This window comes from Crotalus tigris, unplaced genomic scaffold, assembly GCF_016545835.1.
Source record: "Crotalus tigris isolate CLP2741 ecotype Arizona unplaced genomic scaffold, ASM1654583v1 scf7180000017947.1575755, whole genome shotgun sequence".
In the NCBI taxonomy this organism is placed as follows: domain Eukaryota; kingdom Metazoa; phylum Chordata; class Lepidosauria; order Squamata; family Viperidae; genus Crotalus; species Crotalus tigris.
Genome location: NW_024096739.1, coordinates 1437307 through 1463317, shown reverse-complemented (window position 1 = coordinate 1463317; position 26011 = coordinate 1437307). Strand labels below are relative to the sequence as shown.

Sequence of the window (26011 nt, the reverse complement as noted above, 5' to 3'; positions counted from 1 at the left end):
TTTGTGTTTTATGTTTTTATATTTAAAGGCAATCAGTTTCCAGGTTCATCTTACAAAGCAAAATGTAATGAACAATCCGTTTTCTTTTGATTTGTGAAACTATCTAGAAAACAAGAATGCAACGTGTATAATAAAAAACAGCGATATCAAATGTTTCTTGTTACTTTGAGTTAAGCTACTTTAAATAAAACGTTTTCATTAAATTAATTTCTCATTTTCCTTCTATTAGAAACTATGTTCCAGCTTCCTGTCAACAATCTTGGCAGTTTAAGAAAAGCCCGGAAAACTGTGAAAAAGATACTAAGTGACATTGGCTTAGAATACTGTAAAGAACATATAGAAGTAAGTATGATTTTGCATGGAGCATTAGTTAAACTGAGGAGTTCTCTCTAATGTTGGTAATATATTCAGTTGAGAAGTAGGGAGATGTTTTTTAGAGGAGAGGTTATAGAATCTGAAAAATGGTAGCCCTCACCACCATTATTTCACTGAGCTAGGATTTACAATTTTTACTTCACTTTAATTGCTAATCAAAACCTGTACCTTTTTGAGGGGCTGTCAGGGATGTTTCTTGATGCCATGATTGAATAGGAGCTTAAATCCTCTGTTTCTTTTCCGGATAAAAAGAGATGTGGAGTTATTGCAGGTAGTCCTCAACTTATAACTATTCGTTTAGTGACTGAAGTTATAATGGCACTGAAAAAAGTGACTCATAATGGACCTCGCTCTTAGACCATCAGACCATCCCCATGGTTACATGGTCAGAATTTGGATGCTTAGCAACCGGCATGTATTTATGGTGGTTGCAGTGTCCTGGGGTCATGTGATTGTTTTTAGAATACACTCAAGGATTTCTAACCAAACAGCAGCTTCCCAGTTCACTTCCAAGAAGCAAAGTCAATGGCAGAAGCCAGATTCACTTAACAACTGTGATGATTCACTTAATGGCCATAGCAAAACAGGTTATAAATTTGGGCATATAAACTCAATAATCCACCTTGCTTAACAATGGAAATTTTGGTCCCAGTTGTGATCATAAGTTAATGACTACCTGTATATAACTGCTTGTTTGGGACAATGGTGGCCATTTGATCACTATTGCTTGGATACTGCTCAGAGATGATTCCTGGCTTGAGACTTGCTCTTTAGTTTTATGCAGAGCTTTCCTCCTTACCTAGAAAGTGAAGGTCAGGAACTAGCACTAATGATGTTACCTACTTTGGGGGTAGTGAAATGTCTGCAAGAAAACAATCAAGCTCAGAGAGCACCAAGGACTCCTCGTGTATCTATCTGCCATGGGAACCTTTCGAAGAAATATTTTGGGTAAACGTGAATAGACCTACACAGTTTTAATATAAATATTTGGTGTTATATTCTTAATTCAGACTATCTTTGGTAAATACTAAAAAAAATTTTAGATAATTATTAACCACTATAATAGAAGAGCAGTGTACACTATTCTTGTCAAAGGGTACCTTAAATAGCTTCTCTGCTTGTTTTGAAAATCCACTTGTTGCCTACTAGCATGTGGCTCTGCAGAATTCTCTTTTTCAAAAAGTATGGGAATCTTGCTTAACTTGCATTTACGCTAACAAGTTGAAAATTACAGTTACATGACTGAATGGATTTTTTTCCCATAAAACTTAACAACATAGATTTAAGAGCCATGGTGGTGCAACATGAAAGCTTTATTCTGCTATGCATGCTCCAAAAGAGTAGGACCTTTCCTGCTCATTTTCCCTTTTACTCTTTTTGCTTCAGTACTACAGCATTTCCGTACGATTGCTACTTAGCCTAGTTTTTAGAAATGTGTTTTCCCATTTTCTGTTCTGGTATGAAAAAAATTCTCAGTTATTAACATAACAAAATAAAGGATGTCACAGTGCAGAAAGTAATCAGTATTATTGCAAATACAGTAGCCCTTGATATATGGCTATTAGTTGAACAGTTGATTGAAGTTAAGCAACAATTGTTGCTGTAACATGATCAAATAGGGCTGTTGGTAATCAGCATGTATTTATGACAGTTGCAGCATCCTGGGGTTCTGTGATTGTCATCTTCAACCTTCCCAGGTAGCTTCCAACAAGCCAAGTCATTGGGGGAAGCCAGATTAATGACTATGCGATTAGCTTAATCACTGCAAGTAAAAGTCATAAAATATGGTGCAACTCACTTGGCAACCCGCATCACTTAGCTACAGAAGTTTAGAACCTAATTTTGGTTGTAAATCAAGGACTGCCTATAAAGGACTTTCATCCCTGGATAGTTTCTAGAGTATACTGGAGTGTGTGTGTGTGTGTGTGTGTGTGTGTGTGTGTGTGTGTGTGTGTGTGTGTGTGTGTGTGTGAGAGAGAGAGAGAGAGAGAGAGAGAGAGACCCAACTGAAATAAATCCAGATTCATTTCAGAAGGATTTTTAAATGTGGTTCTTTGAATCCTGCATTTCTTTAATGAAATTAGTTCATTATCTTGTATTCTCTTGGATTTGGTACCTGAGCACTATTTTGAACTTAGATTTGAAATGAATAACCAATCAAATATTAATAGTATGTTATTTCTATTTATGGTTTTTGCCATTTTCTCCACCTTCGTAGGATTTTAAACAATTTGAACCCAATGACTTCTATTTGAAAAACACTACATGGGAAGATGTTGGACTGTGGGACCCTTCGCTTACAAAAAATCAGGTTAGTACATTAATATGTGAAAGATACCTGATTTGAATCCATTAAGTTTTTTAAAAACTTATAGTGAATGCTTATTGCTTTACAACCCAAAGTTAATTTGTACTTTCATAAACTTGTTAGAAACTCAGAACCGAGAATGCATTAGCAAACTGTAGTTAACCGCCATTGCTCTTTATCCAGAAGTTGTCATTTCACAGAAACAACTGAAAATGTAAAAGTCTGAACATAGATAACAAAAATTGTCAAGTCGCTCTAAATGATTTGACTACCAAATTTGGAAACTGAAAAAATAGTTCGGCATTCTAAACTATGCTTACTGCAAACAATGATTTAAAGTTTAATGTTTGAATTGTCCAGATCTATTTAGTTGATCAGTCTGAGTGTATATACAAAAATGCTATGATTTGAAAGCTTTATTAATTTGTAATCTGATATTGAGTTCCCACTGAAGACTGTTACCTTGTATCATGAATTTGTGCATCTCTTGCCTCTTTTGGAGAACTATGATTTGTTAATTTATATTAAATATAGTTTGATCTTGTTAAAATAATCTAGTTACCTAAGCAATGGGTTACCTTGCTTCAGACATAATCAAATATAAATATATAAATATGTTTCTCTGTAGACTTATCAGGATGAATACTCAATCTTTAAAAAATGAACTTACATTATCAGTGTCAATAATATAAACAGATGGCTACATAGGATAAGAGGGTTAGGATTGCTTGCCTTTTCAGAACATCATGATCTTAGAACTGTTTTGAAATATTTTGAAGTCTTATTTCGATTATAAAATATAAAGCAGTGACATACTTTATATTTTACATGTTAAAGTTTGAAATGCATATGTATAGTTAACATATGTATAGAAATTGTTCCTTCATTCAGTAGATTCTTGAACTATATACATATATGTAAGTTAAACATAACAACAGAGTCCTTGAGTTATGGACTTAACTAAGCCAAAATTTGGTTAATTTCTGAATAGTCAATAAGCTTGTTAAGAAAGTCTTTTTGTTTAAATATAACAGTTTACTCTGTGTATCATACTAAAAAATAATTGCTGATGGCTAAAGAACCAAACTGTAAAAAATGCCTTTTATTATATGTTTTGATGCATATTTCCATAAAGTACCAGAACTGTGATTTCATTTTTTAAAATGATAGTGTCCATTAGATTGTTTCAGCATTATCATGAGAAGCTACAAAGAATTATGAATTATTTATTTGTTTATCTCACAGTAATTATTATCTGCCTGAATCCCAAAAGACTCTGGGAGGCATATAATATCAAACCATTATCCTAGCCTGATTTCACCAATATAAGGAAAAACGGCTAAATGGATGATGACTCTACTAATTTAATTTATAATTGTAATTCACTAGCCCACAGCTCAATACTTAGAAGGAGATATTTAAAGTATATTAAATGAATTTTTTTATGATGCTAACTTTTTTTCTTTTTCTTTTTCTAAAAGGACTATCGGACAAAACCATTTTGCTGCAGTGCATGTCCATTTTCCTCAAAGTTCTTTTCTGCTTACAAAAGTCATTTCCGGAATGTTCACAGTGAAGACTTCGAAAACAGGATTCTTCTTAATTGCCCCTACTGTACTTTCAATGCAGACAAAAAGACTTTGGAAACGCACATTAAAATATTTCATGCTCCCAATGCCAACACACCAAGTGGAGGCATCAGCACTTTTAAAGATAAAAACAAGCATGATAGCCTTAAACCTAAACAGGCTGACAGTATAGAACAAGCTGTTTATTATTGTAAGAAGTGCACTTACCGAGATCCTCTCTACGAAATAGTTAGAAAGCACATTTACAGGGAACATTTTCAGCATGTTGCTGCACCTTATATAGCAAAAGCAAGTGAAAAATCACTTAATGGAGCTGTATCCTTGAGTTCTGGTTCCCGAGAAGAGAGTATGATTCACTGCAAACGATGCCTTTTTATGCCGAAATCATATGAAGCTTTAGTACAGCATGTTATTGAAGACCATGAGCGTATAGGATATCAGGTGACAGCAATGATAGGCCACACTAATGTGGTAGTCCCAAGATCCAAACCTTTGATGTTGATTGCTCCAAAACCCCAGGATAAAAAGCCTATGGGACTTCCTCAGAGATTGGGACCCCTGTCTCCTGGAAATGTTCGTTCTCTTCCATCACAGCAAATGATAAATCGACTAAATATACCAAAGCCTACACTGAATTCAGGAGTTAATATGATGTCCAGTGTTCACTTACAGCAGAATAACTATGGAGTGAAATCTGTACCACCAAGTTATGTTAGTCATACAGGACGGCTAAGTTTAACTGGTAGTTCCCCAGTTTCTCTATCCCAGCAGTCTCAATCCATGAAACAATATCCTCCCAGTGGAAATGGGAGGCCATACCCTCTTGGAGGAGAACCAAGACCACAGACCTCTGCAAGGTACTCTCTTCAATCTGCCAACTCTTCTGCACTTTCATCAGGTGCATTGAAATCAACACCATTAGCTCAGTCTCAGGCAGCATCCAGAGGCTTAGCCCAGTCCACGCCCAAACCTCTTGGAGCAAGTGCTACAGCTGCTGCCGCCGCCGTTGTTAATACTTCATCAACACAGAAATGGAAAATTTGTACGATCTGCAACGAGCTGTTTCCAGAAAATGTGTATAGTATTCATTTTGAGAAAGAACACAAAGCTGAAAAGGTGCCTGCGGTTGCTAACTACATAATGAAAATACACAATTTTACTAGCAAATGTTTATACTGTAATCGCTACTTGCCAACTGATACATTGCTTAATCATATGTTAATTCATGGCCTGTCCTGTCCCTACTGTCGCTCAACTTTTAATGATGTTGAAAAGATGGCTGCTCATATGCGAATGGTTCATATTGATGAAGAAATGGGACCTAAAACAGATTCCACTTTAACCTTTGATTTGACATTACAGCAGGGTAGTCATACCAATATACACTTACTTGTAACTACCTACAATTTGAGAGATGCACCTGCTGAATCTGTTGCTTATCACGCTCAAAATACTCCTCCAGTTCCTCCAAAACCACAGCCAAAAATTCAAGAGAAGGCAGATGTACCTGTCAAAAGTTCGCCTCAAGCAGCAGTTCCATATAAGAAAGATGTGGGAAAAACTCTTTGCCCTTTGTGTTTTTCCATCCTTAAAGGACCCATCTCTGATGCACTGGCACATCACTTAAGGGAGAGACACCAAGTTATTCAAACAGTTCATCCAGTAGAGAAAAAGCTCACATATAAATGTATTCATTGCCTTGGAGTGTATACTAGTAACATGACTGCCTCAACTATAACTCTGCACCTTGTCCATTGTAGGGGTGTGGGGAAGACACAAAATGGTCAAGATAAATCTAATGTTCCCTCTCGGCTAAATCAGTCTCCAGGTACAGGACCTGTGAAACGTACTTATGAACATATGGAATTTTCTCTTTTGAAGAAAAGAAAAATGGATGATGACGATTCGCCCTCAGTTTTCGAGGAAAAGCCTGAAGAACCTGTAGTACTTGCTTTGGATCCCAAAGGTCATGAAGACGATTCATATGAAGCCCGAAAAACATTTCTCACCAAGTATTTCAATAAACAACCATATCCTGCTCGAAGAGAAATTGAAAAGTTAGCAGCCAGTCTTTGGCTATGGAAATCTGATATTGCTTCACACTTTAGTAACAAAAGGAAGAAATGTGTTAAAGATTGTGAAAAGTTTAAAATTGGTGTTTTGCTAGGATTCAACATGAAAGAATTAAATAAAGTGAAACATGAAATGGATTTTGATGATGAATGGCTATTTGAAAACCACGATGAAGAGAATTCTAGAGTCAATGTTAGTAAAACAGTTGATAAAAAAATACACTTAGGTAAAGATAATGAAAGTTCTTCAGACAGTTATGAAAATATAGAAGATGAATTCAATGAAAGCAATAGTCCTTTTGTAGAAGTTCTTTCTGATCACAAAACATCTATAATTAATATAAATGAAAACAGAGATGACAGCGTATCTAAGGAGGCACCCTTGGAAGCCACGTTGGAGCCTCCAGAAAAAACAGACCAAAAAGAGAATGGAGGAGATTTGAAAATCCAGGAAAGTTGCTCTGCAGCAGAACCAAGAAAGCAGGTGGCTAATGGCTCAGACAGTGAAGGTGACCAAGAAGATCAGGATGATGTTATTGAATGGAAAGATACAGCATCGGCCTCTGAAAGTGGACCTGGTTCTCAACAGGCATCTGACTTTGAAGATAATACATCTGAAGTGAAGCCAGAAACTTGGACTGATGAATCATCCCAAAGTGAAGATGCTAATAGTAAACCAGGTGTAGAAACTAAATGTGTTGTCTCTGAGAGTGATGGAGACCATTCAAAATGGAAGAATAGTTCCTATGGAAAAGTAGGTGAGTTTTGGTCCAAGGACCAGCCACAATGGAAAAATGCAACAGAAATTAAAGAGAAGTTGTCAAATCAACAGATGGAGTGGCAAAATAGCACAATTGACAGTGAGGATGGAGACCAGTTTGACAATGTGACTGACGGGGTTACAGAATCAATGCATAGCAGCCTAACGGGAGTAGAGCTGAGTAGCCAGCAAGCATAAAAGTCAGTCAACTCCATGGCCTCAATATCTCCCATTTGACAACTGTCTAAATACTTTTATTTAGCACGAATGCTAAAGTTCGTTATAACTGGTACTGCCTTTTGAGTGCAAGGTCATCTGGCCAGTGGCTACAAAGCCACTATTTCTAGTACTTATTTCAAAGTATGCTGTTGGCAAATCTCATTTGAGAGTATGTGCTGTGATGGCACAGTAACTTAATGTGAAAACTGATATGCTGGTGGCTCCCAGTTCACTGAAGAAAAGGTTTATTTTATCGGCATTTTCAACATTTATTTCACTGTATATGTTCAACTGTATGTCTTTTTAAACATTACCTTTTCCACATGGTAGTTATAGGGCCAACATAAGAGCTACCAGTTCAATGTGTATAGTAGACTCTGGGAAAATTGTTTTTTCATGTATCATTCTGAATAGTTGAAATGTATATTTGTACAGTCTTTTAGACCTACTCAAGTGATGCTTATGCTATTGTTCTTGTGTATCCATCATAGATTTGGTTCTTTCCCTTTCTTTTAGTGTTGCCCTGCTGTGTAATAAATGCTGTATCTAGTTTACCTAGCAAAAAGCTTGAAACTGCTATAGTATGACTTTTGACAGACTTAGTTTTTGCACATAACCTTGTACAATCTCAAAGAGGCCAGCAACATAAAATATATCTGGACTCTTAATGTATTATAGAATTTTCTTGTTCTTGAATATCCTTGACATTACAACTGATGACTATGAATTTCAGAGACATTTTCTGAAATCTTTTAAGCTAAAATCACATGCAAGAAACAAGTTTGCAGCTACTAATTTTGACACCTTTTAAATCTGTATAAAACTGTACTGTGTTAAAAGCAGCATACAAAAATGAGTGCTGCATTTTTTTGGATATTTAGTTTTATCTTTAGTTTACACCTCATGGTGTTATTCATTTATACCATCTAATATATGACACATTGTTGTAGTATGGATAATTTTGTGATCTTTATTTCCCCTTTGTATTCATTTAAACATCTAAATAAATTGCTGTATTGTGCTTAATGTAAATATTTGCTTTATTACAAATTCTGAATTATCTGTTTCTCAAGTCATTGTGATGGCTCTTGTTGAAAGAAAACAAAATTCAAATGCTAGAGTTTATGCCTTGAGAAAATGAAGTTATCTATAGAAGTTTTGTATTAACAAACCTAAGCTATCAATGTGCAAGCTAGTTATATATAATTTACTGAACCAAACAGAAAGAAATGTATTAAAACTACAGTACTGTATATGGATTAACAGATCTACAAATATGCAGCATAATACATCCAAACATTTTAAAATTCTGTTGTTTTCAATGGCAGTTTAAAGATGTGCTTAATACTCCTATTGAAATCATATTTAAAAGTACTGTCATTTTTTGTAAGTTGACAATCTTTTAAGATTTGCTCCTTGTAGTAAATCAGTGAATGGATTTAAATGTGTCTCATACCCATTGTTTGCAAATATGCTATTTGAGTTTTCACAATCAGTGTATAGGATTGGGGGGTGATGAGTTGGGGCAAGTTAAATCAACACATTTTTAACAGTATTGTCAATGTGTATTTTTGCCGTAATGAGGTTTCTACTGTAGCAGAATTAATTGTAGAGCATTTTATAAGATCATCTTTTTATTAATTTGTCTAGTTCTTGAAACATGTAGACTGTTTTCCCTTTTTCATAACATTTTCCTTATATTTAAATGCCTAGTTTTATTGCATCGTGATGCAGTCTGCTGGAGTCGAGGATGTATTTATTGTATGTTCTAGCAGAGGAAAAAAATGGCTAAATCTGTACTGGGATAAACTTGAAAATATTTACATTAATTTCCAGTAAAAAAATATTTAAGAAAGATTTGTTACAACTTAAAATTTTCACTAATGCTGTAACTTTACATTTGAATTATTGTAAAAAACAAATTTATACACCATGGGTAAAGTAGCAACCTGCACCATACAGTTATGGGAGATTATAAATTGGATACCAAATGATCACAAAATCCAATTCACCAGAAGTTGGCAATCTGACATTTATATTTGGCATGTTGAAAGTATGTTATGGATAGTCTACCCAAATATCTGTCATGATGGCTCTGGCCCATTACAAAACACCTTAAGCTGCACCTATTCACCCTGGGTTATAAAGCAGCACTTAGCCAAATTTGCCCCCCTCCCAAAAAAAGTAAGCCAAATTTGAGTTGCAGAAGTTTTCTAACGCAGATTAGAAAATTGAAAGAAAGCACTGGCAGAAAATAATGGCAAAGCATATGGGTATAGTTGCTTAGAAAACAACATATCTTGTCCATGAAATTCAAGATATATTAAAGATTGGCTTGAAGGAGACTTTTACAGCCTCCCATATTTTTCTTTCCAAGAATACATGGGGGTCACTTTATAGTCACCAGGAGTTGAGCTCAGTTCTAGGTAGTCTTTAAAATGCGTTCGTTTTGTCGGTTCTGTTCTGATTTGAACAAGGATTTCCTCCTGAATAGTTGCTGTTATTTTAATTAGACTGTTTCCCTACATTAGCTTTAGCAGGTCCTGCTGCCTTTCATTTTTGGTTTCTCTTTGTGCACAAATATTCCCAAGTCATTTTGTTTCCAACAGATATATTCATTGATATGCTTAAGCACCAGATTGCTGATAATTCTTGTGGATTTAAATGCAATGACTTTAGCAATGACTGCAATGGCCTTAGAATTCCTGTTTGTCCAGCTTCAAATAGTGAAATATTAATTTTTAAACATAACAGTTGTGTTCTTAGGGCTATGGCCAAAAATCAAACCATTTTGGAGTTAATAGTTCATAATAATCGCATTTATTCTAGTTGTAGACATCGTAAGGAGCTGTGTAAATAGAACTGACATTTTTATTTTGTTTTGTCTTCAAGTCTGTTGATTCCCAATGACTACCTGGACAAGTCCCTGTAAGTGTTCTGGACAACATTTTTCAGAAATAGCTTCTTCCTAGATCTGAGAGAGACCAAATTTACCTATCTGATTTTGTGCCTAAGGCATCATGACTAGGCCTCATGGTTTCTAGACTGTTGCCCTTTACTAATACATCAAACTGGTTTTGATACTGTACATTATCTATATTAATAGTGCAGAGTCCCGTGCTTGCACCAAATGCACTCATAACTTTTGTGCCATTAAATAGTACACTGTACAACAATTTGAGTATTTGCCACTTCGATGGCATTTGCTTTTTTCTTTTGAATACAAATACTAGATAACTAGGCAGGTTACTTTTGAAATGTGATTTTTGTTCAGAAGTGGCTGAGACAGAACAGATTTTAACAATTACAAAGTGATAAAGCAGTTTCTTTCTAGTATGTCTTCACAAAGATTTTTCTTTCCATTCCTGATTTTTTATTTATATAAACATACCTCAAGTATCAAACAAACAAGAAATAAACTCCATTCCTCATAGTCAGAATAGAACACAATACATTTGGAAATAACGTTTTCTTTTCCATGATGAATTTTGCCCTAGTACAAATGTAAAATACAAAGGTGAGAAGGAGAATATCCATATACTTTATTTGGCTATAAGGCAGTAAGCATAAATACAGAACTAATGGCTCTGATATTTGCTACCAATATATTTGATAGGAAAATAATCTTCTGTTCTATAAAGTTCAGGCAGATTATAACTCTGCTGTGCCTCTGGAGTATATGTCTGAAACAACAAGAAAGTTGGACATCACAGAATTAAAGTAATTAAATTGCTTTAAGGAACATATCTATGTGTATACAAACATATATATATGAAGTTGGTTTTTGAACACAAATGGAAGTAAGGACATAAGTAAAGATAAAATTATATTCAAAAGTTACACATTCATTTGTATTAGGACATTTAAATAAAATTTTGAACCAATCCCCTCCCCGCCAAAAAATACAAGGGGAGAAAACCGCTCATTACTACTATACTTTGGGGCAAAGATAATGCTGACCCTTTCATTTTAAGTGTAAGTTTTGCCTGTATGTTTGTATATGTAGCAAATATTTTTTTCATTATTTCCAAAACATCTTAAGTTGAAAATTGCTTTTCTCCACTGGGGATTGCACTACAGAGATTCTGAATGCCAAAAAAGGAGTGTTAGCTTTCGAGAATTGTGTAAGACAAAGCTTTTGAGGCATAGTAGAGAGGTAAATGGGGTTCCTTAATCAATAGAGAAATGATGTGCCAGATTCCTGTGTGAAAAGTTCATCCCTTCATGTTTTTTCCCCATCTGTCTTAGACCCCAGAAATTTAATTTTGTTGTAAAGTTGCTTTGTGTCTGCTCATTTGTGACTTGTGTGACCGATTTCCAGATATCTTGAGCCACATTTACCCAAGTACCGTAAATGCCGGCGTATAAGATGACCCCCGTCTTTATAGCTGGGCCGCATTCCTAGAACGTCGTCTTATACGCCGGAAACTACCAGTATTTATAAGACGACTCGCCGTATAAGACGACCCCCGTCTTTGGCGCCGATTTCAGCGCTCGCCGAAGTCGCCTTATACGCCGGCATTTACGGTAAATTCATTGCAGAATGGAATGGTTATACACAGGTGTAGTGTCAAAAGCAGTACTTTATGCAGTAAATTTTTAATCTCTGTTGTGTAAGTAAATGAGACCTAGAGGGATTATACAAATTCTATAATTAAAAATATCTTCCTAAAGCATAATGGCTGCCATCCATTTCAAAGCTCTCCGCATCTTTTGAGAGACATAACTGCCAGGATAAATCTTTTTCTTGACTGTATAGATAGTCCTCAACTTACAACAGTTCGTTTAGTGACTGTTCGAAGTTAGCATGCCCTTTTCACACTTATGACCATTGTCACGTGATCAAAATTTGGGCCCTTGGCAATGGACTCATATTTATGATGGTTGCAGTGTCCTAGGATCACATGATCCCTTTTTGTGTTCTTTCGACGAGCAAAGTCAATGGGGAAGCCAAATTCATTTAACAACCATGTTACTAACTTAACTGCAATGATTCTCTTAACAACTGTGTCAAGAAAAGTAAAATGGAGCAAAATTCACTTAACAACTATCTCCCTTAGCAATAGAAATATTGGGCTCAATTGTGGTCGTAAGTTGAGGACTACCTATATTCTCTAGATTCAATGCACAGGTTTCATGAGGATTCCAGTTACGCTTCCAATAAAACATTGGGAATCTGGATAAAGGACTTTAAGGCATTTTTTTAAAACAATCCCCATCTTTAATACATTGATAAAATGACGTTATACTGACAGACCAAGACATTCCATCCAGATGTCAACGGGAAAATCCTTAACTGCTGTTCCCGTAACATGTGATAGAGAAGATCTGAATGACAAATGGAAGATGCGTGTTTATGTAGAAAGGTAGGAATATCATTCATCAAAATGTGATACCTAATACATTCTTCTTTCTGTGCCCTTAAAGCATTTATATTTTGCTGATTTACTTTAAGAACAAGCCATCTGAGAAAGCAGACTGTTAATATTTTTGTGAGCTATCAGAAATAGATAAAACTTGGTATTTTGCGATTCTCTCCCTTCAAAGTGATTGGATTATTAAAAAAAATAAAACCTAACATTAAAAATGGCCCCTAAAAATGTTGATGGGATACTTCTGCATTGTAGATCATGCAGATGCCTGCTGCTCACACTTAGAAGTTGGCACATACCATCGCAACATCTCCATACCGCTCAACTAGATTAACATGGACTCGTCAACAAATAAAATAGGTTGATGTTTCACTCTGCCTCAATATTGGAAAAGGGTTTCAGTTTTTCTGTAACTCAGAGGCTTTATGGATCAACTACCACTTTTACATCTTGTTATGGAACACTTACCGAAGAAAACCTGTTTAGTCATATCGAATACATACAATTAGAAGTTTCTGGACATGCCAGAAATTTTCCATAGGGAAAGAAAGCAGCAGTCTACTCTTATTGTCTGTCAACATGAACTGGAAGCAGTATCTCTGAAAATAAGAAATCCTGTCTCTAAGGCAGTTTCTCAACGTTGGCAAGTTTTAAGATGTGTGAACTTCAATTCCCAGAATTCCTCAGCCAGCTGGAGTTGAAGTCCATATATTTTAAAAAGTTGACAAGGTTGAGAAACACTGCTTCAAGGGGCTTTCTTGTCTTCCCTTAGGACTAGGTAAATGCCTGAGTGCATGAGGTTCTTCCTTGGGGTGGGGGTGGGGGGGGAGGAAGCAGAAACAAAACAGAAAGCATTGGCTACTTTTCTTAACAAAACAGTTGCAAAATCCCAATGCTTTAAGTAGTTGTTTCTTTTGCAACAAGCAATACTGCAATGTATCTTCCCTCATCTCCAACGTGGGCTAGGAATGACACTGCATGATACTTCCCTGCAGACTGATACCATTTTAAGCTGTTGCCAAGGAGGTAAGCAGGAGCATTCCTCTCTCACGTTTTCAACCTGCATCTCCTCAGCAACCATAAAAATGGCAACCAGCAGAAACAAGTTCTCATAGGTGACAACTGAGAAGTGGTGCTCTATGCAAGTATTCTTGAAGCATTCCTTATTCCTTGCTTTTTTTACACTCAGCATTTCTTTTCTGTGTCAATGAAACAATAAATAGCTACAGGGTGGATGGTAGGCTTTCAAACTTTCATCTTCTGGCACCAGGCAGATGGTGTGGAAAAAGCCAAACAGCCATTTTGAGGCCTACTAAGTATGACGAATGTGCACGAAATGGTGTGTGGAGGAGGGGCCATCTGCCTCCTGATTGAGTAAAAGTATATCCTGCTGTGTGCAGCTCATACCAAAACCAAGTGGTTGGAAACCACCTGGGACTTAACACATTTTTTTTTAAAGAATGTCAACTCCCATTTCTGAGCCAGCAGAATTGACTGCCAAAGTTAAAATACTAATAAGACCGCAACACCTTTCCAACACCTTACTTCTCCCTTATGAGACTCTCCACTGGAATATTGCAAGAATCAATAGGCAGCCTTAAGGAACATCCGTATTTGGGTACCCATATTCCTGATAGAAAGCAATTTAAGTACCGGTAGAAGAAGTTAACTTGGCACAAGACTTCCAACTGAGTAACGAGGGAGCTGTTAACTAGCATGGACAATCCTGATCTACTTAGAAGCAACCTCTTGAAATTAGCTACAGTAACAATAGCCTTCATACAGTACTCAAAATATCTGAACAGCCTAATGCACTGTGATTAAAAATCAAATAGCACAATATGAAACAGGCAGTGAGCAGTGTACACAAATGTACACTGATCATATAGGCCCAAGAACATTTTACAGATAACAGATACTACTGGTTTTATATCTGTTAGGGATAGTAGATGAGAACAGGCTTTCTCAGCATGCAAGTCTAGGACACCAGATATTTCAGCTAAGGATGGGAAGTGAAAAATCCCCTCCCAAATTCCATGTTTACTCCCTCTCTTGGCAATACTTAACACAAAAGGCATACTAATAAAACTTTAGCAAGAGAAGCATTCCATATTTTTAACATTAAATATGCATTCATAAAATGCATCTCACAGGTACAAAAAAAGTGCAAAAAGAACTGATAACCAGATTTCCTAACATAGAAAGCATATTTAACATTTCCTAAGGAATGGGGACTTCCCTAATTATTGCTGCAAATATTTTTTAGAGAGCAACAGGCAACAGGAATCAATTTCACTGATAGAAAAAATGCCATGCAAAGAAATATGGAGCCATGGAGAAACCAAATAATGGTTGCATCATACAGTCCCAGTTATCATATCCATTAAGAAGCATCCTTTAGATTTTATTGCATATCACTTTTGGCATGGATGTGTAGTTTTTTCTATGCTGGGCTGCAGATGGTTTCTGAGTAATGTGCCGGGAGGCATCCTCCCAAAAACAGTTGATGTGACCAGGACAAAAAGTATGTTTTCATTTATATGAACTGCAATTTAGATATGAACATCTAATGAGATGTTCCTGTCTCCTGTCATGCATTTATTAATTTCCCCTCTCTATCCAATTAAAATTACAATTTGATGCCAACTTTTTCAAGATTTTAAGGGTTTTTAGGAGGCATATATGCCAAGGGGCACAAGTAATACATCTCTATACTGTGTAAAGCTAAATTTGAATTAAAAACAACAGAAGAAACAGAAATTTCAAGAAATCACCTGGGCCGACAGATACTGTATTTTCTGATTCTTTCATTACATTACAAAACAGAGAACCAGATTGTTATTGTAAGTAACTGATGATAAGCTCTGTTCATTTTTTAAATCTATATTTGTGATTAACCTCACAATCTTACTATGTCTACTATCATTCTGGATTTTGTACAAGTAGAAATTGGCTCTTGCTTCTACATAGCCTGAGCACCAACTAAGATGCAAAGATGTTGGCTGAAAACTCTGAATCAATATTTTTTTAAAAAAACGTGGCTGCTTCAATCAATAAAAAATAAATAAAAGATGCATGCTTATCATGCAATAAATAATTCTTCCACCTTGATGACCAAAAATCAGGAGTCTTGCAGTACTACCAAATTTTATTACAAAGCACGAGTTTTTCTGAACTGAGTTTCCTTCATCAAATACAACCAGCAATCAAACTTTTTTGGAGGAAGCAATAAGAGTGCAGAACAAATCCCCAACCCCATTCAATACTGGGACAGCTTTGCTGGTTAGAAGCAAATAAAAATAGTTGGTGTACAACTACAGGAAGACTCTCATTCTCTCTGTCTCTGTGGACTTGGCACTGCAATTGAGGGGGAAGGGCACTGAGAACAGAAGCCAGAGAAATCATGGCGACTTCTGCAGGCTGAGCTGTCTGCTAAGTAAACTACCTGAAGAACTGCAATAGCAACTGCTGCCACAGCAACTGCCAACAAAATAATAATCCTAGCTAGCTACTTAGCCTTTTCCAGCCAGACCATGAAAGTTCTATTACTCCCACACACATATACTAAAATAATCCAGATTCATATTTGGTGGCAACACAACCTGGAAATGGAATCACTTGACATTAAACTGCTTTTATTGCCAGAATCATCATCAGCCAGGATCATCATCTACTTCCTAAAATAGTTATTAACCCTCCAATTGCATGGAATCCATCACTTATGCAATGATCATTTTTGAAATGGCTTCACTTCTTAGCAGAGGGCAATGGTATTTATAATAATAATAATAATAAAGTTGGAAGGGTCCTTGGAGGTCATCAAGTCCAACCCCCTGCTCAGGCAAGTAACCCTATACCATTTTGGACAAATGGATATCCACTTTCTTCTTAAAAACTTCCAGTGTTGGAGCATTCACCGCTTCTGGAGGCAGGTTGTTCCACTGGTTAATTGTTCTAACTATCAGGAAGTTTCTCCTTAGTTCTAGGTTGCTTCTCTCCTTGATTAGTTTCCATCCGTTGCTTCTTGTCCTGCCTTCAGGTGCTTTGGAAAATAGCTTGACTCCTTCTCTGTGGCAGCGCCTGAGATATTGGAACACTGCTATCATATGTATGCTAGCAACTGTCTCTGCTTCTCTTTGAGCTTTCATAGTTTCCTTAAACCAGTGTTTTTCAACCATGGTGGCTTGAAGATATGCGGGCTTAAAAGTTGCCAAGATTGAAAAACAGCCTTAAATCCAAACACACAACATTGAGTTCAGGTCTTGGTTAGTAAGTGATTCCTATTATATTGACTAACTGGTATATGAAAAATAAATAGTAGCTATTCTTTCTAATAAAAAGCCTTTCAGATGAAGCCACTATGTTTATCATTGGGGTTGGCTGAGCAATTTGGAATGAAATTTATTATAGTTCATTTGCCTTGCAATCTCTTGTTATTGTAGTCTTCTATAGTATGCTAGCTGAGAAATTCTGACATTGAAGTCCATCCATCTTCTCATGCCAAGGGTGAGAAAGACTGCTCTGAGATGGTCACAATCTAAAGCTTATAAACTTAACTCTCTCATACCGCTGTTCTCCTGAAACTAATATTTAGAGACACGCCAGAGATAAAACTGAATCTCCCTAAATCTATCCAATCCCTTTTTACTCATACTTCTTTTTTAAAGCCATCTTCATGACAGAACTATTGAAAATTCCTTGAATTATAAATCCAAGTGTGGTTAAATCATATGATATCTAGCAACAATAGGGAGACCAAATAAAGACAGTGATTCTGATGTTCTTGCAATTTATATAAAAATACTTTTAAAAGATAGCATAACAATTTGGCTTGCAAGTGTGAGTCTGATAGCAGTTTCTTAAAACAATTTTAATTTTTGCTTTGAACATAAGTCTTTACCCTTAAAGTTATCCCTCTAACATAGGATGCAGTGTCTGGCAGGACACCAGAACAGCAGCTAGTTTACAGAGTATACCACATCATTATATGGAACTAAATTTTAAATTCAATTGGCATTTTATTACCCTATACAATTGTTTATGTGCATATAGGGCAAATTGATGTAACTTAGTAAACAAGATAATTTAAGAAAAGTATATAAGATACTGATCATAAAAACATTAATTAGACCCCGAAATAAGTGAGAGAAAATGCTAAGTAAGGATCACAAGGCATGGTCTTGGAAGGCCAGCAAATCCCAAATCAAACTTAGCTAAAAACCTAACAACATTACAAGGCAGAAACAAGTCACATTTGATGCTTGAATTAAAAAACAGTAATTGGATTTAAAACAAGGAATACAAAAGATTGATGGTTTTGAGGTAGTGGTCAAAATGTCACAAAGATCAATAATATACTTGACTAATGATTGAGAATTTCAAATAGGGTACATTTATATGACTGGATTAGATTTCTTTGGGGAAAAAAAAGCTGTGTTATGTGTAATTAACAGTATGCTAGTAACATAGTACTTGCCATGATTCCCTGACCAACTGATTTGCCTTGGAGTGGCTAATGATGCAGATTAATTTCTCCCAGGTTCTGAAACTCTTAAATCTCTGTCTAGAGAGAAAAAAAGTTCTTTTCAAGTTCCAATAAAGGATAATATTTGAAGCTTACGGTTGAAATGAGGGATCCTTGGTACTCTCTGAGCTTGGTTGTTTTCTTGCAGATGTTTCATTACCCAAACTAGGTAACATCATTAGTGCTAGTTTGGGTAAGGAAATGTCTGCAAGAAAACAACCAAGTTCAGAGACCATCAAGGATTCCTCTTTTCCCAATAGCTACTGGTGGTTATAAATTGTATAAACAAAACCACAAAATGTTTACAACATTGACTTTCCTGAAAACAACTTCCTTTGATCTACTTTATGGAGAAAGCATAGTTTTAATTTCATCAATAGAGCAAACAAATACCCAGTGAGGCCCTTCAAAAAATGTTCCAGCTTTCAGAGGCAAAACGTAGATGTATACCACAAAGCTATTTCTGTGATGGCAGCCTAAGTATAGGAGTAAATTTTCACATATATTGAACACAAGCAACTGATTATGTTTTGGAAATCAAGAGAACAGGTCCTTTTCTCTTGATTGGCAACATATTTAAGAATGTCTAGTTTTATCAACTGAATGATTTATTATTTGATTTTTTTTAAAAAAAAACCTGTGTTAGTGTTGTGAATTTATATTACTTTATCATCAAAACTTTATATAGTCATTAGTAAGTAAGGACTGCTCTCATTGCCTCTATAGATACTTGCTTCCTGAAATATTTATCTAGATGGTATTCAGCATAGGAAGCTCTACAAATAGTACCATTGTACTATAGGGGTTAAAGGTGTTGGATTAGGATTGGAGAGATGAAAGTTCAAGTTGACATTCAGCCATGTAAGTTAATTGGGCCACTCATTCTGCTTTAGCCCAACTTAGTTCAAAGATTGGGAGGGGGATGTTTTAGTCCAACTAAAATTAGTGAAAATTAAATTAGTAATGAATACACTTGTCTCTTAACAAAATTTGGATCCAACCCACAACATGCAGTTAGATTTTGCCACAGGCATTTAAACATCCTGTCAGTTTCTAAATACAGTAAAACCTCTGAAAGCTGACCACCCAAGGGACTGAATGAAAGTGGTCAATATATAGAACACCTGTACTGATATCTACACGTGTCTCATTTTATTGTACAGCTTTTATTAGAGAATGACATACAGAAACACATAGTGAAAACACAGGAATTTCATTCATACAATACTATATCATACAAAATCAATACATTTATATATGTATTGTTTTCTCATGGTTTGATTATTCTTTTTGGGGGGAAAAGAGTCAGTTTTAGTCCCACACTAAAACTGGATTATACTTTCTCGCAAATTAACTTTTAACTGTTTCATTGCTTTTTAATGGTTTTATTTTATTTTATTTATTTGTACTGCTTATTTTATTTGTTTATTTATAACTATTTATTGTTTTCTGTTTTCAAGTATGTGAGTCATCTAAAGTCACAGCTATGAGGTGGACAGCTATAATTTCCAAAGCTCTTAGCAAGCAAGAATTTCATATAGCTGGCATAAACAATCTAGCCTGTCTCAGATATGTGAGGAGAAAGAAAATGTGTATCACTACTGCTTATTTTGACTCCTGCCCACTATGAGTGGACAATACAGCCCTCAATAGATTATTTTTGCAAGCATTTGCTCACAACATACTGTAATAAAGTCTATCTTAATGTATATGGAGGAAAACACTACTAAGAAGAAAGCATCAGGAAGATAATTATGATAATAATATTCAAATTGCATCTGCTAAGAACTTGTTCCAAATATCTGCAAATCTTACAACAGCTTAGGGTATTGTAAATGCTGTACAGCAAATCTCTACAGTTTTTGTTTGTACTGATTTGATACGTCATGAATATATGGAATTTTTTGTGAAAGCCAAACTTCCCCCCTCCCCATAGACACAAAATACAATCATCTTACTGTATTACCTTTCCCAAAAGCATTAGTTTTGCAAATCATTACCAGATTTAGGGGAAAGAAAAGTACTTTTGTTTTATTGTGCAAGTTATGGGCATGAATATCAATTATAAGTGCAAAATACAATCTTGATTCAGATCTGTATTAATTTATACTGCTGTCTTTAGGGGCAGTGAAGTTTCTTTGTGAAATCAAATTTTTATTTTTAGGAATAATTACCCTAATGTGCAATGCAAATGTACAGGAAAAGAATACCAATTTTATTTAGGCCCAGAAGGCCCAAAAGCAAGTTACAAACATGATAATAATAATTTTCAAGTTACAAAAAAACTTGGCATTAAATAAAACAGTATAAGTAAAATATTTGATAAATATTGCATAATAGACTGAACCAGCTCATTGATTTGTTATTAAAAGTATTTTTGTAGCCATAGATAAAAATTTGACTTTTACTAATATGAGATAAGATACTAATACAGAGCAGAGTCATTATTAATAAATGCTTTTCGTTATAAAGACTCCACAGAATAGTAGTAATACCAATGAAATAAAAAGGAATCCATTTTGTACATCCTTTTTTTTTTTTTTTTTTACCAATTTGACAACACTAACATCTTGAGAAGAACATCCAGCTGGTTTTGAATCTCTAATCTTCTTGATTATTCCTCAAGGAGTCATGAATGGCTGAACCTCTACTTGTAATAAGCTTCTGAAGTGCAACAAATCCATTAACTCGTAAGTACTATTTAACTAACTATAAGTTCATGACAGAAATTTACATCATCTTTAAAAATCAGCATCAAGAGGCCCTGGCTATATATTTGTCTGCTAAGACTTGCCATCTGCTCATGTTGCATTTTCACCTCAGGAAATAAATTGGAATTGTAAGACGTGTACACACACACACACACACACACACACACACACACACACAGAGTAAATGAGGGAGCTACTGCCCTTTTTTTAAAAAAAGAAATTTTATTGGGTTTTTTTGGTTTTTGAAACAAAGTGCTCAAGACACATCGAGATGTTAGGGTAGTCAAACATCCAAAGACAAAACATATATACATAATTCAATCAATACATCTAGTATTCCCTCTCTTTTTCCCTTAGGTAACATAATTTATTTAAAATAATCCAATTCTAGCTTAAATTTATTCAACCTATACCTTTTTTAAAGCTTTATAAATTTATACTACCATAATCAAATTAACTTTAAGTACAAACATTATCAATCCAGGTATCCCTTCCAAATATATTCTAGTTCCTTAATTTTATCATAAATCTTATTTAATTCTTCTTCCACTAATATCCCTTAATTAAAATAAAATATTAATCTATCCTATACGTATCTAATCCCAATTAATCAATCTATTTAAGATGACAAAAGAAAATCAGACCTTAAATCATTTCAATCCATTAAACAGAATTCAAATGTCATCCAATTAATTGTCATAACTAATAACATCCATGTTATCAAACGAACAAATCATCTTATTAGGTTAACTCAACATTACATAATAATTTTCTTACAAGTAAACCTATCGTCCTAAAAAAACAACAACACACACTCTTAATCAATTTAATATATATTCCATTAATCACCCCTTTTCTCTTACTTCTAACTCATAATCTTAATCCTTAAATCAACCCATGATTCTAGATTACCTTTAATACATTACCTAAAAATATCTCCTTTTTAAGCTAAAATATTGATCTATCCTAAACATATCTAATCCATCAATCTCTTTAAGCTAACAAGATAGTATCAAACCTTAAATTATTTCTGTTGATTGAGCATCAAACAAATAAATCATCTTATTAGAAATAGTAATTTTCATATAGGCAAACCTTATCTATCTTCCATTAGTCGCCCATTTCTCTTACATCTAACTCATAATCTTGGTCCTTAAATCAATTCATAATTCTAAGTTGCCTTTAGTCCATTACATAAAGTTTTAACTTTCACTTTTTTTCAGTCTTATTCTGGGCTTCTTCTTAAGCCAAGTAGGTTTCCATAGCAGAGCTTCCCTTCCAGCTGATAAGTCTCTCTTTATTGCTTGTAGAATCATTTGGATCAGTGAATACCATCTTGGCCTTGGCCCTCTGATTCTCTTAACCATAAAGTCTCGTTGCTTTAACATTTCAAGTCTCAGTCTTTGCTTTTTCTGGTCCTCAGCACCATAGGTGAATTGCTTGTAAGGCAAAATCAATTTCTCTTTATTCTCAGTTAAGTCCTCTTCTTGTGTAATCTGTTTTATAGAATAATCAGATGTAGTCTGAAAGTCAAGTTTGAAGGAGAGATTCTGGCTCTTAATTCTGTAGTAAACTCTTTCATTGTAGCACATATTTCTTCTTTAGCCTCATAGATCTTTTCCAGAATAAATTTACAATTTAAATGTGAATGCAACTCCATTTTAAAAATTGTTCAGCTGAATCAAATTATCTTTCTCCTGAAGAACAGTTTGAAGGCCAAAACCATCTTCTTTCCAGATAGACAACAATTACAATATTAGCTTTTAACCAGTAGATGTCCTCAGTGAACTAAAAAATCTTTTTCAAAAATCATTTCATTCATTTTTCCCCTTTTTTCTATTTTTCAGGAAAAGGTGGAGGAAGAAATACTAAAAAAAAGGCACAACAGCATAGAATGATAGTAGAATTCTTAAGAAATTTTTTTCCAGTACCTCAAAACATATATAAAAAAATGTAGTCTTTAAAATTTTGTTCTATTCTTTTGTTCGCCTTTCTTCCCAAACATGTAGAAGCCGCCTTTCCAAGCCAGGGAAACAATTCTAACAGGGCTCTTACAGGCAAAAAAAGCAAAATAACATAAAGAGAGGAACAAAAAAAAAAAGATCTCACCCGTATTCACCATGGTGGTTTTTCAAGCTTAGCTGTTCTTTGACTTGCGGTTTCTAGTGGCTAAGTGATCAGCCATTTTACTGGCCGATCTTCTCCGTCGGCCCTCAGAGTTAGCCTGGACAGCTGGAGGAGCCGCCGCTCCTCCACAGCTAAGCAAAGCCTCTTTGACAGAAGTCGCACCCTCCAGGGCGACTTTAGACCCACATAAGGGTCTACTGGCGGAGGGAAGCTAGCCGACGAGACGAGTCTGTTCGTGCGACTAGGAGCGCCGCAACCCGGAACCGGAAGTCCACTACTGCACATTTTTATATGCAAAGCTGAACAAAGCAAAGGAGACAGGCACCATCACTGGAAAACTGAACCTGAGTGGAGGGGAGGGAAGTGTTTTGTTAGTAATTGCTTATTTTATAAGAACAACTCTGGGAAATGCCTTAGACAGAAAAAGGAAGAAAAATGCCTGGGCATATTTGATATTCGGACAGCCAGAAATTTGCCTTGAGGAGAGGCTCTGTGGAGGAAGATGGGGGAAGGGTATCGGGAGCAAGGAGTTTAGAGATCAGTTCATCATTTGGACTCCTTTAGACTATGATGGAGAAGAGCATCTTTGCTACAACCACCATTACCTCACAAGCGAAACTGGGAGCTTCCATAAAAAAATGCCATCTTCCCCAGCAGAAATCTACCCTACACCCCTACCTTATCTTTACCCCTACCCCTATCCCTACCTCACCCCCTATGAACACAGTCTCTTTTGGACTACAGATAATCCTTGCCTTACAACCACAATTCAACCCAACGTTTCCATTGCTAAGCAAGACAGTTGTTCATTGAGTTTTGTCCCATTTTATGATCCTTCTTGCCATGGCTGTTAAGTGAATCACTGCAGTTGTTAAGTTAGTACATTGTTAAGTGAATCTGGTTTCCCTATTGACTTTGCTTGTCAGGTCACGAAAGGTGATCACATGACCCCAGGATACTGCAACCATCATGAATACATGCCACTTACCAAGTGCTCCAATTTTGATCACATGACCATGGGGATGCTGCCAGGGTCATAAGTGTGAAAAATAAGTCCCTTTTTCAGTGCTGTTGTTAACTTTAAAAGTCACTAAACAAATGTTTATATGCCATTCCCAAAATTAAGTACTTTTTTGAAGCTATTTAGCAGTTGAAGTTAAATAGCAGGGTTTTTTTTATTTTTGGTTTAAGGTAACTAAACTACTACTATGGAATCCAACTAAGCACGTTCTTTCAATTTCTCTTAAAAATATGGCTTCTAAATCTGAACAAACAGTGGGGAAGGTTTTCCTTTTATCATTAAGAGTTACTCTATGGAGGAGAGGATTTCCGGTTGCCGCTGGGTGTAGACCTGGGGGAGCGATCGTCCATTCCCCGGGTCTGAAATTCCTTTGCTGGTGAGCCCATTTGGGCTAAAAGCCACCCTGGAGAGGTGGCTGCTGAAGGGTGAATATTTGGGGAATGGGAGCCAGCGGTAGCCGGCTCTCCGAACCCAAAGCAGCCCCCGGAACCAGCAAAAGAAAGGCAGATCGCATTTATGCGAGTCGCTATCAACAGCTGAATGTCAGGAACAGAAAACAGCTGATTTTGACAGCAAGTAGCCAGTCCGGTGAGATTATTTTCTGTCCCTTGTGGAAAGTGGACCTTTTGATGAAATAGCCTACCTTTAACAGAAAGCTGGAAGCTTGAGGGAGGAAGGAGGAGGATTTTTTCCCTCACACCCCTCCCGTACAGGTGGCATTTTAACCGACTCCATTGCTAAGGAAAAATTTAATTGGGACTATTTTAAACTTTGTTTTTGGCTGGAGAAATCTAAAAAATTAAAGAGAATTTATTTGGAAAGTTACTCTAATTATTCTTTCCTTTTTATAACTTTAAAACTGTGTTTTTAACTCTGAATATTTTTTCAAAAAAACCCTGGGAAAGAATCAGCGTTCCCCTGGTGATTATATTGTAATATTTTTTTTCTCTTCCCTTTGTTTGCTGGGCATTTAATTGTGGAGCTTGGCTCAATGCTCAGACATTCTTATCTCTCTTTAAAAGTTATTGTGAGAGACTATTCAGCTTCTTATCTGACTGCCCGGCTAGCTGTACATTTCCCATAGCAAGGGAAAATACAAAGGAAGAAGGGAATTTTTTTTAAAAAACTTTTTTTTTTGCTCTCTTCTATTTTGGTTGCAGTTAAAGTGTGATTGGACTATAATTTGGATAGTATTCATCTCTTCTTGATAACTTTTATTTTCATTTTTTTTATTTTTTGCCTGTCTATCTGAAGTCTCCTCCCTTTTCTTTTGAGAGTTTGATTTTTTTCCCCCTACCTTGCCTTTTACAGATTGATTTATTGTCTTTTTTGGAAATTGTTTTTTCCTGTGATGGGCTTTTTTCTCTCTCTCTAAATTTTTTTTTCTCTTTTTTTGGCTATTCTTGCTCCCTCTGTGGATGGTTTTGAGATTTTTTTTTATTCCTCTAAAGGATGTTTTTTTTTCTTTTTTTAATCCTTAAACTACGCCTGGCCTTGTCTCCTGGTAATAGGAGGGCGCTGGATTATAAGTGGCCATCGGGCTATCTGGTGGATTATAATTAGCCATCGGACTTTTTGGTGGATTACAAATAAATACAACAATTAGAAGATGAGTGCCTCAAACTTAGCCAAAGGGGTGAGGAAGGGTTCTTCAGCCCCCGCTTCTACCTCGGTGAGTCCAGCTATTCAGAAATCAATCACTACTTTTTTACAACAAGATTCTCATCAGATAGATACCCAAGCGATACTCTAAGCAATTTCAGCTCAATCTAAAAATATTGATGATTTGAAAATGGAAATGAAAAAATATTTGGAAAAAAATCATGAAGATTTGAAAATTGATCTTCTTAAAATGGATCAAAAAATGGACAACTTTCAACAGGTGATGGTAGACACTCAACAAAGAATGAAAAAAATAGAAGATAAGGCAGGG

General features: G+C 35.7%; 2 protein-coding genes across 5 annotated transcripts in view; one reads left to right on the top strand and one right to left on the bottom strand.

Annotated features, from left to right (window-relative positions):
* The window catches only part of LOC120308785 (activity dependent neuroprotector homeobox), a 57950-nt gene extending 49601 nt beyond the window's left edge, over positions 1-8349 (top strand). For both annotated transcript variants that reach the window (XM_039345267.1, XM_039345268.1), the window contains 3 exons: positions 230-342; positions 2594-2686; positions 4165-8349. In XM_039345267.1, coding sequence (XP_039201201.1) covers positions 230-342; positions 2594-2686; positions 4165-7302 — 3344 coding nt within the window. In that variant the 3' untranslated portion in view covers positions 7303-8349. The remainder of the gene's footprint in view (positions 1-229; positions 343-2593; positions 2687-4164) is intronic.
* The window catches only part of BCAS4 (breast carcinoma amplified sequence 4), a 73782-nt gene that overhangs the window by 3277 nt on the left and 44494 nt on the right, over positions 1-26011 (bottom strand). The window contains exon 5 of one of the 3 annotated variants that reach the window (XM_039345273.1): positions 10845-11006. The exons of 1 other annotated variant lie outside the window; for it this stretch is intronic. In XM_039345273.1, the coding sequence (XP_039201207.1) occupies positions 10902-11006 (105 nt within the window). In that variant the 3' untranslated portion in view covers positions 10845-10901. Of the gene's footprint in view, positions 1-10844; positions 11007-22705; positions 23402-26011 lie in introns of those variants that run through there. One more of the 3 variants, XM_039345275.1, reaches the window with a different exon arrangement.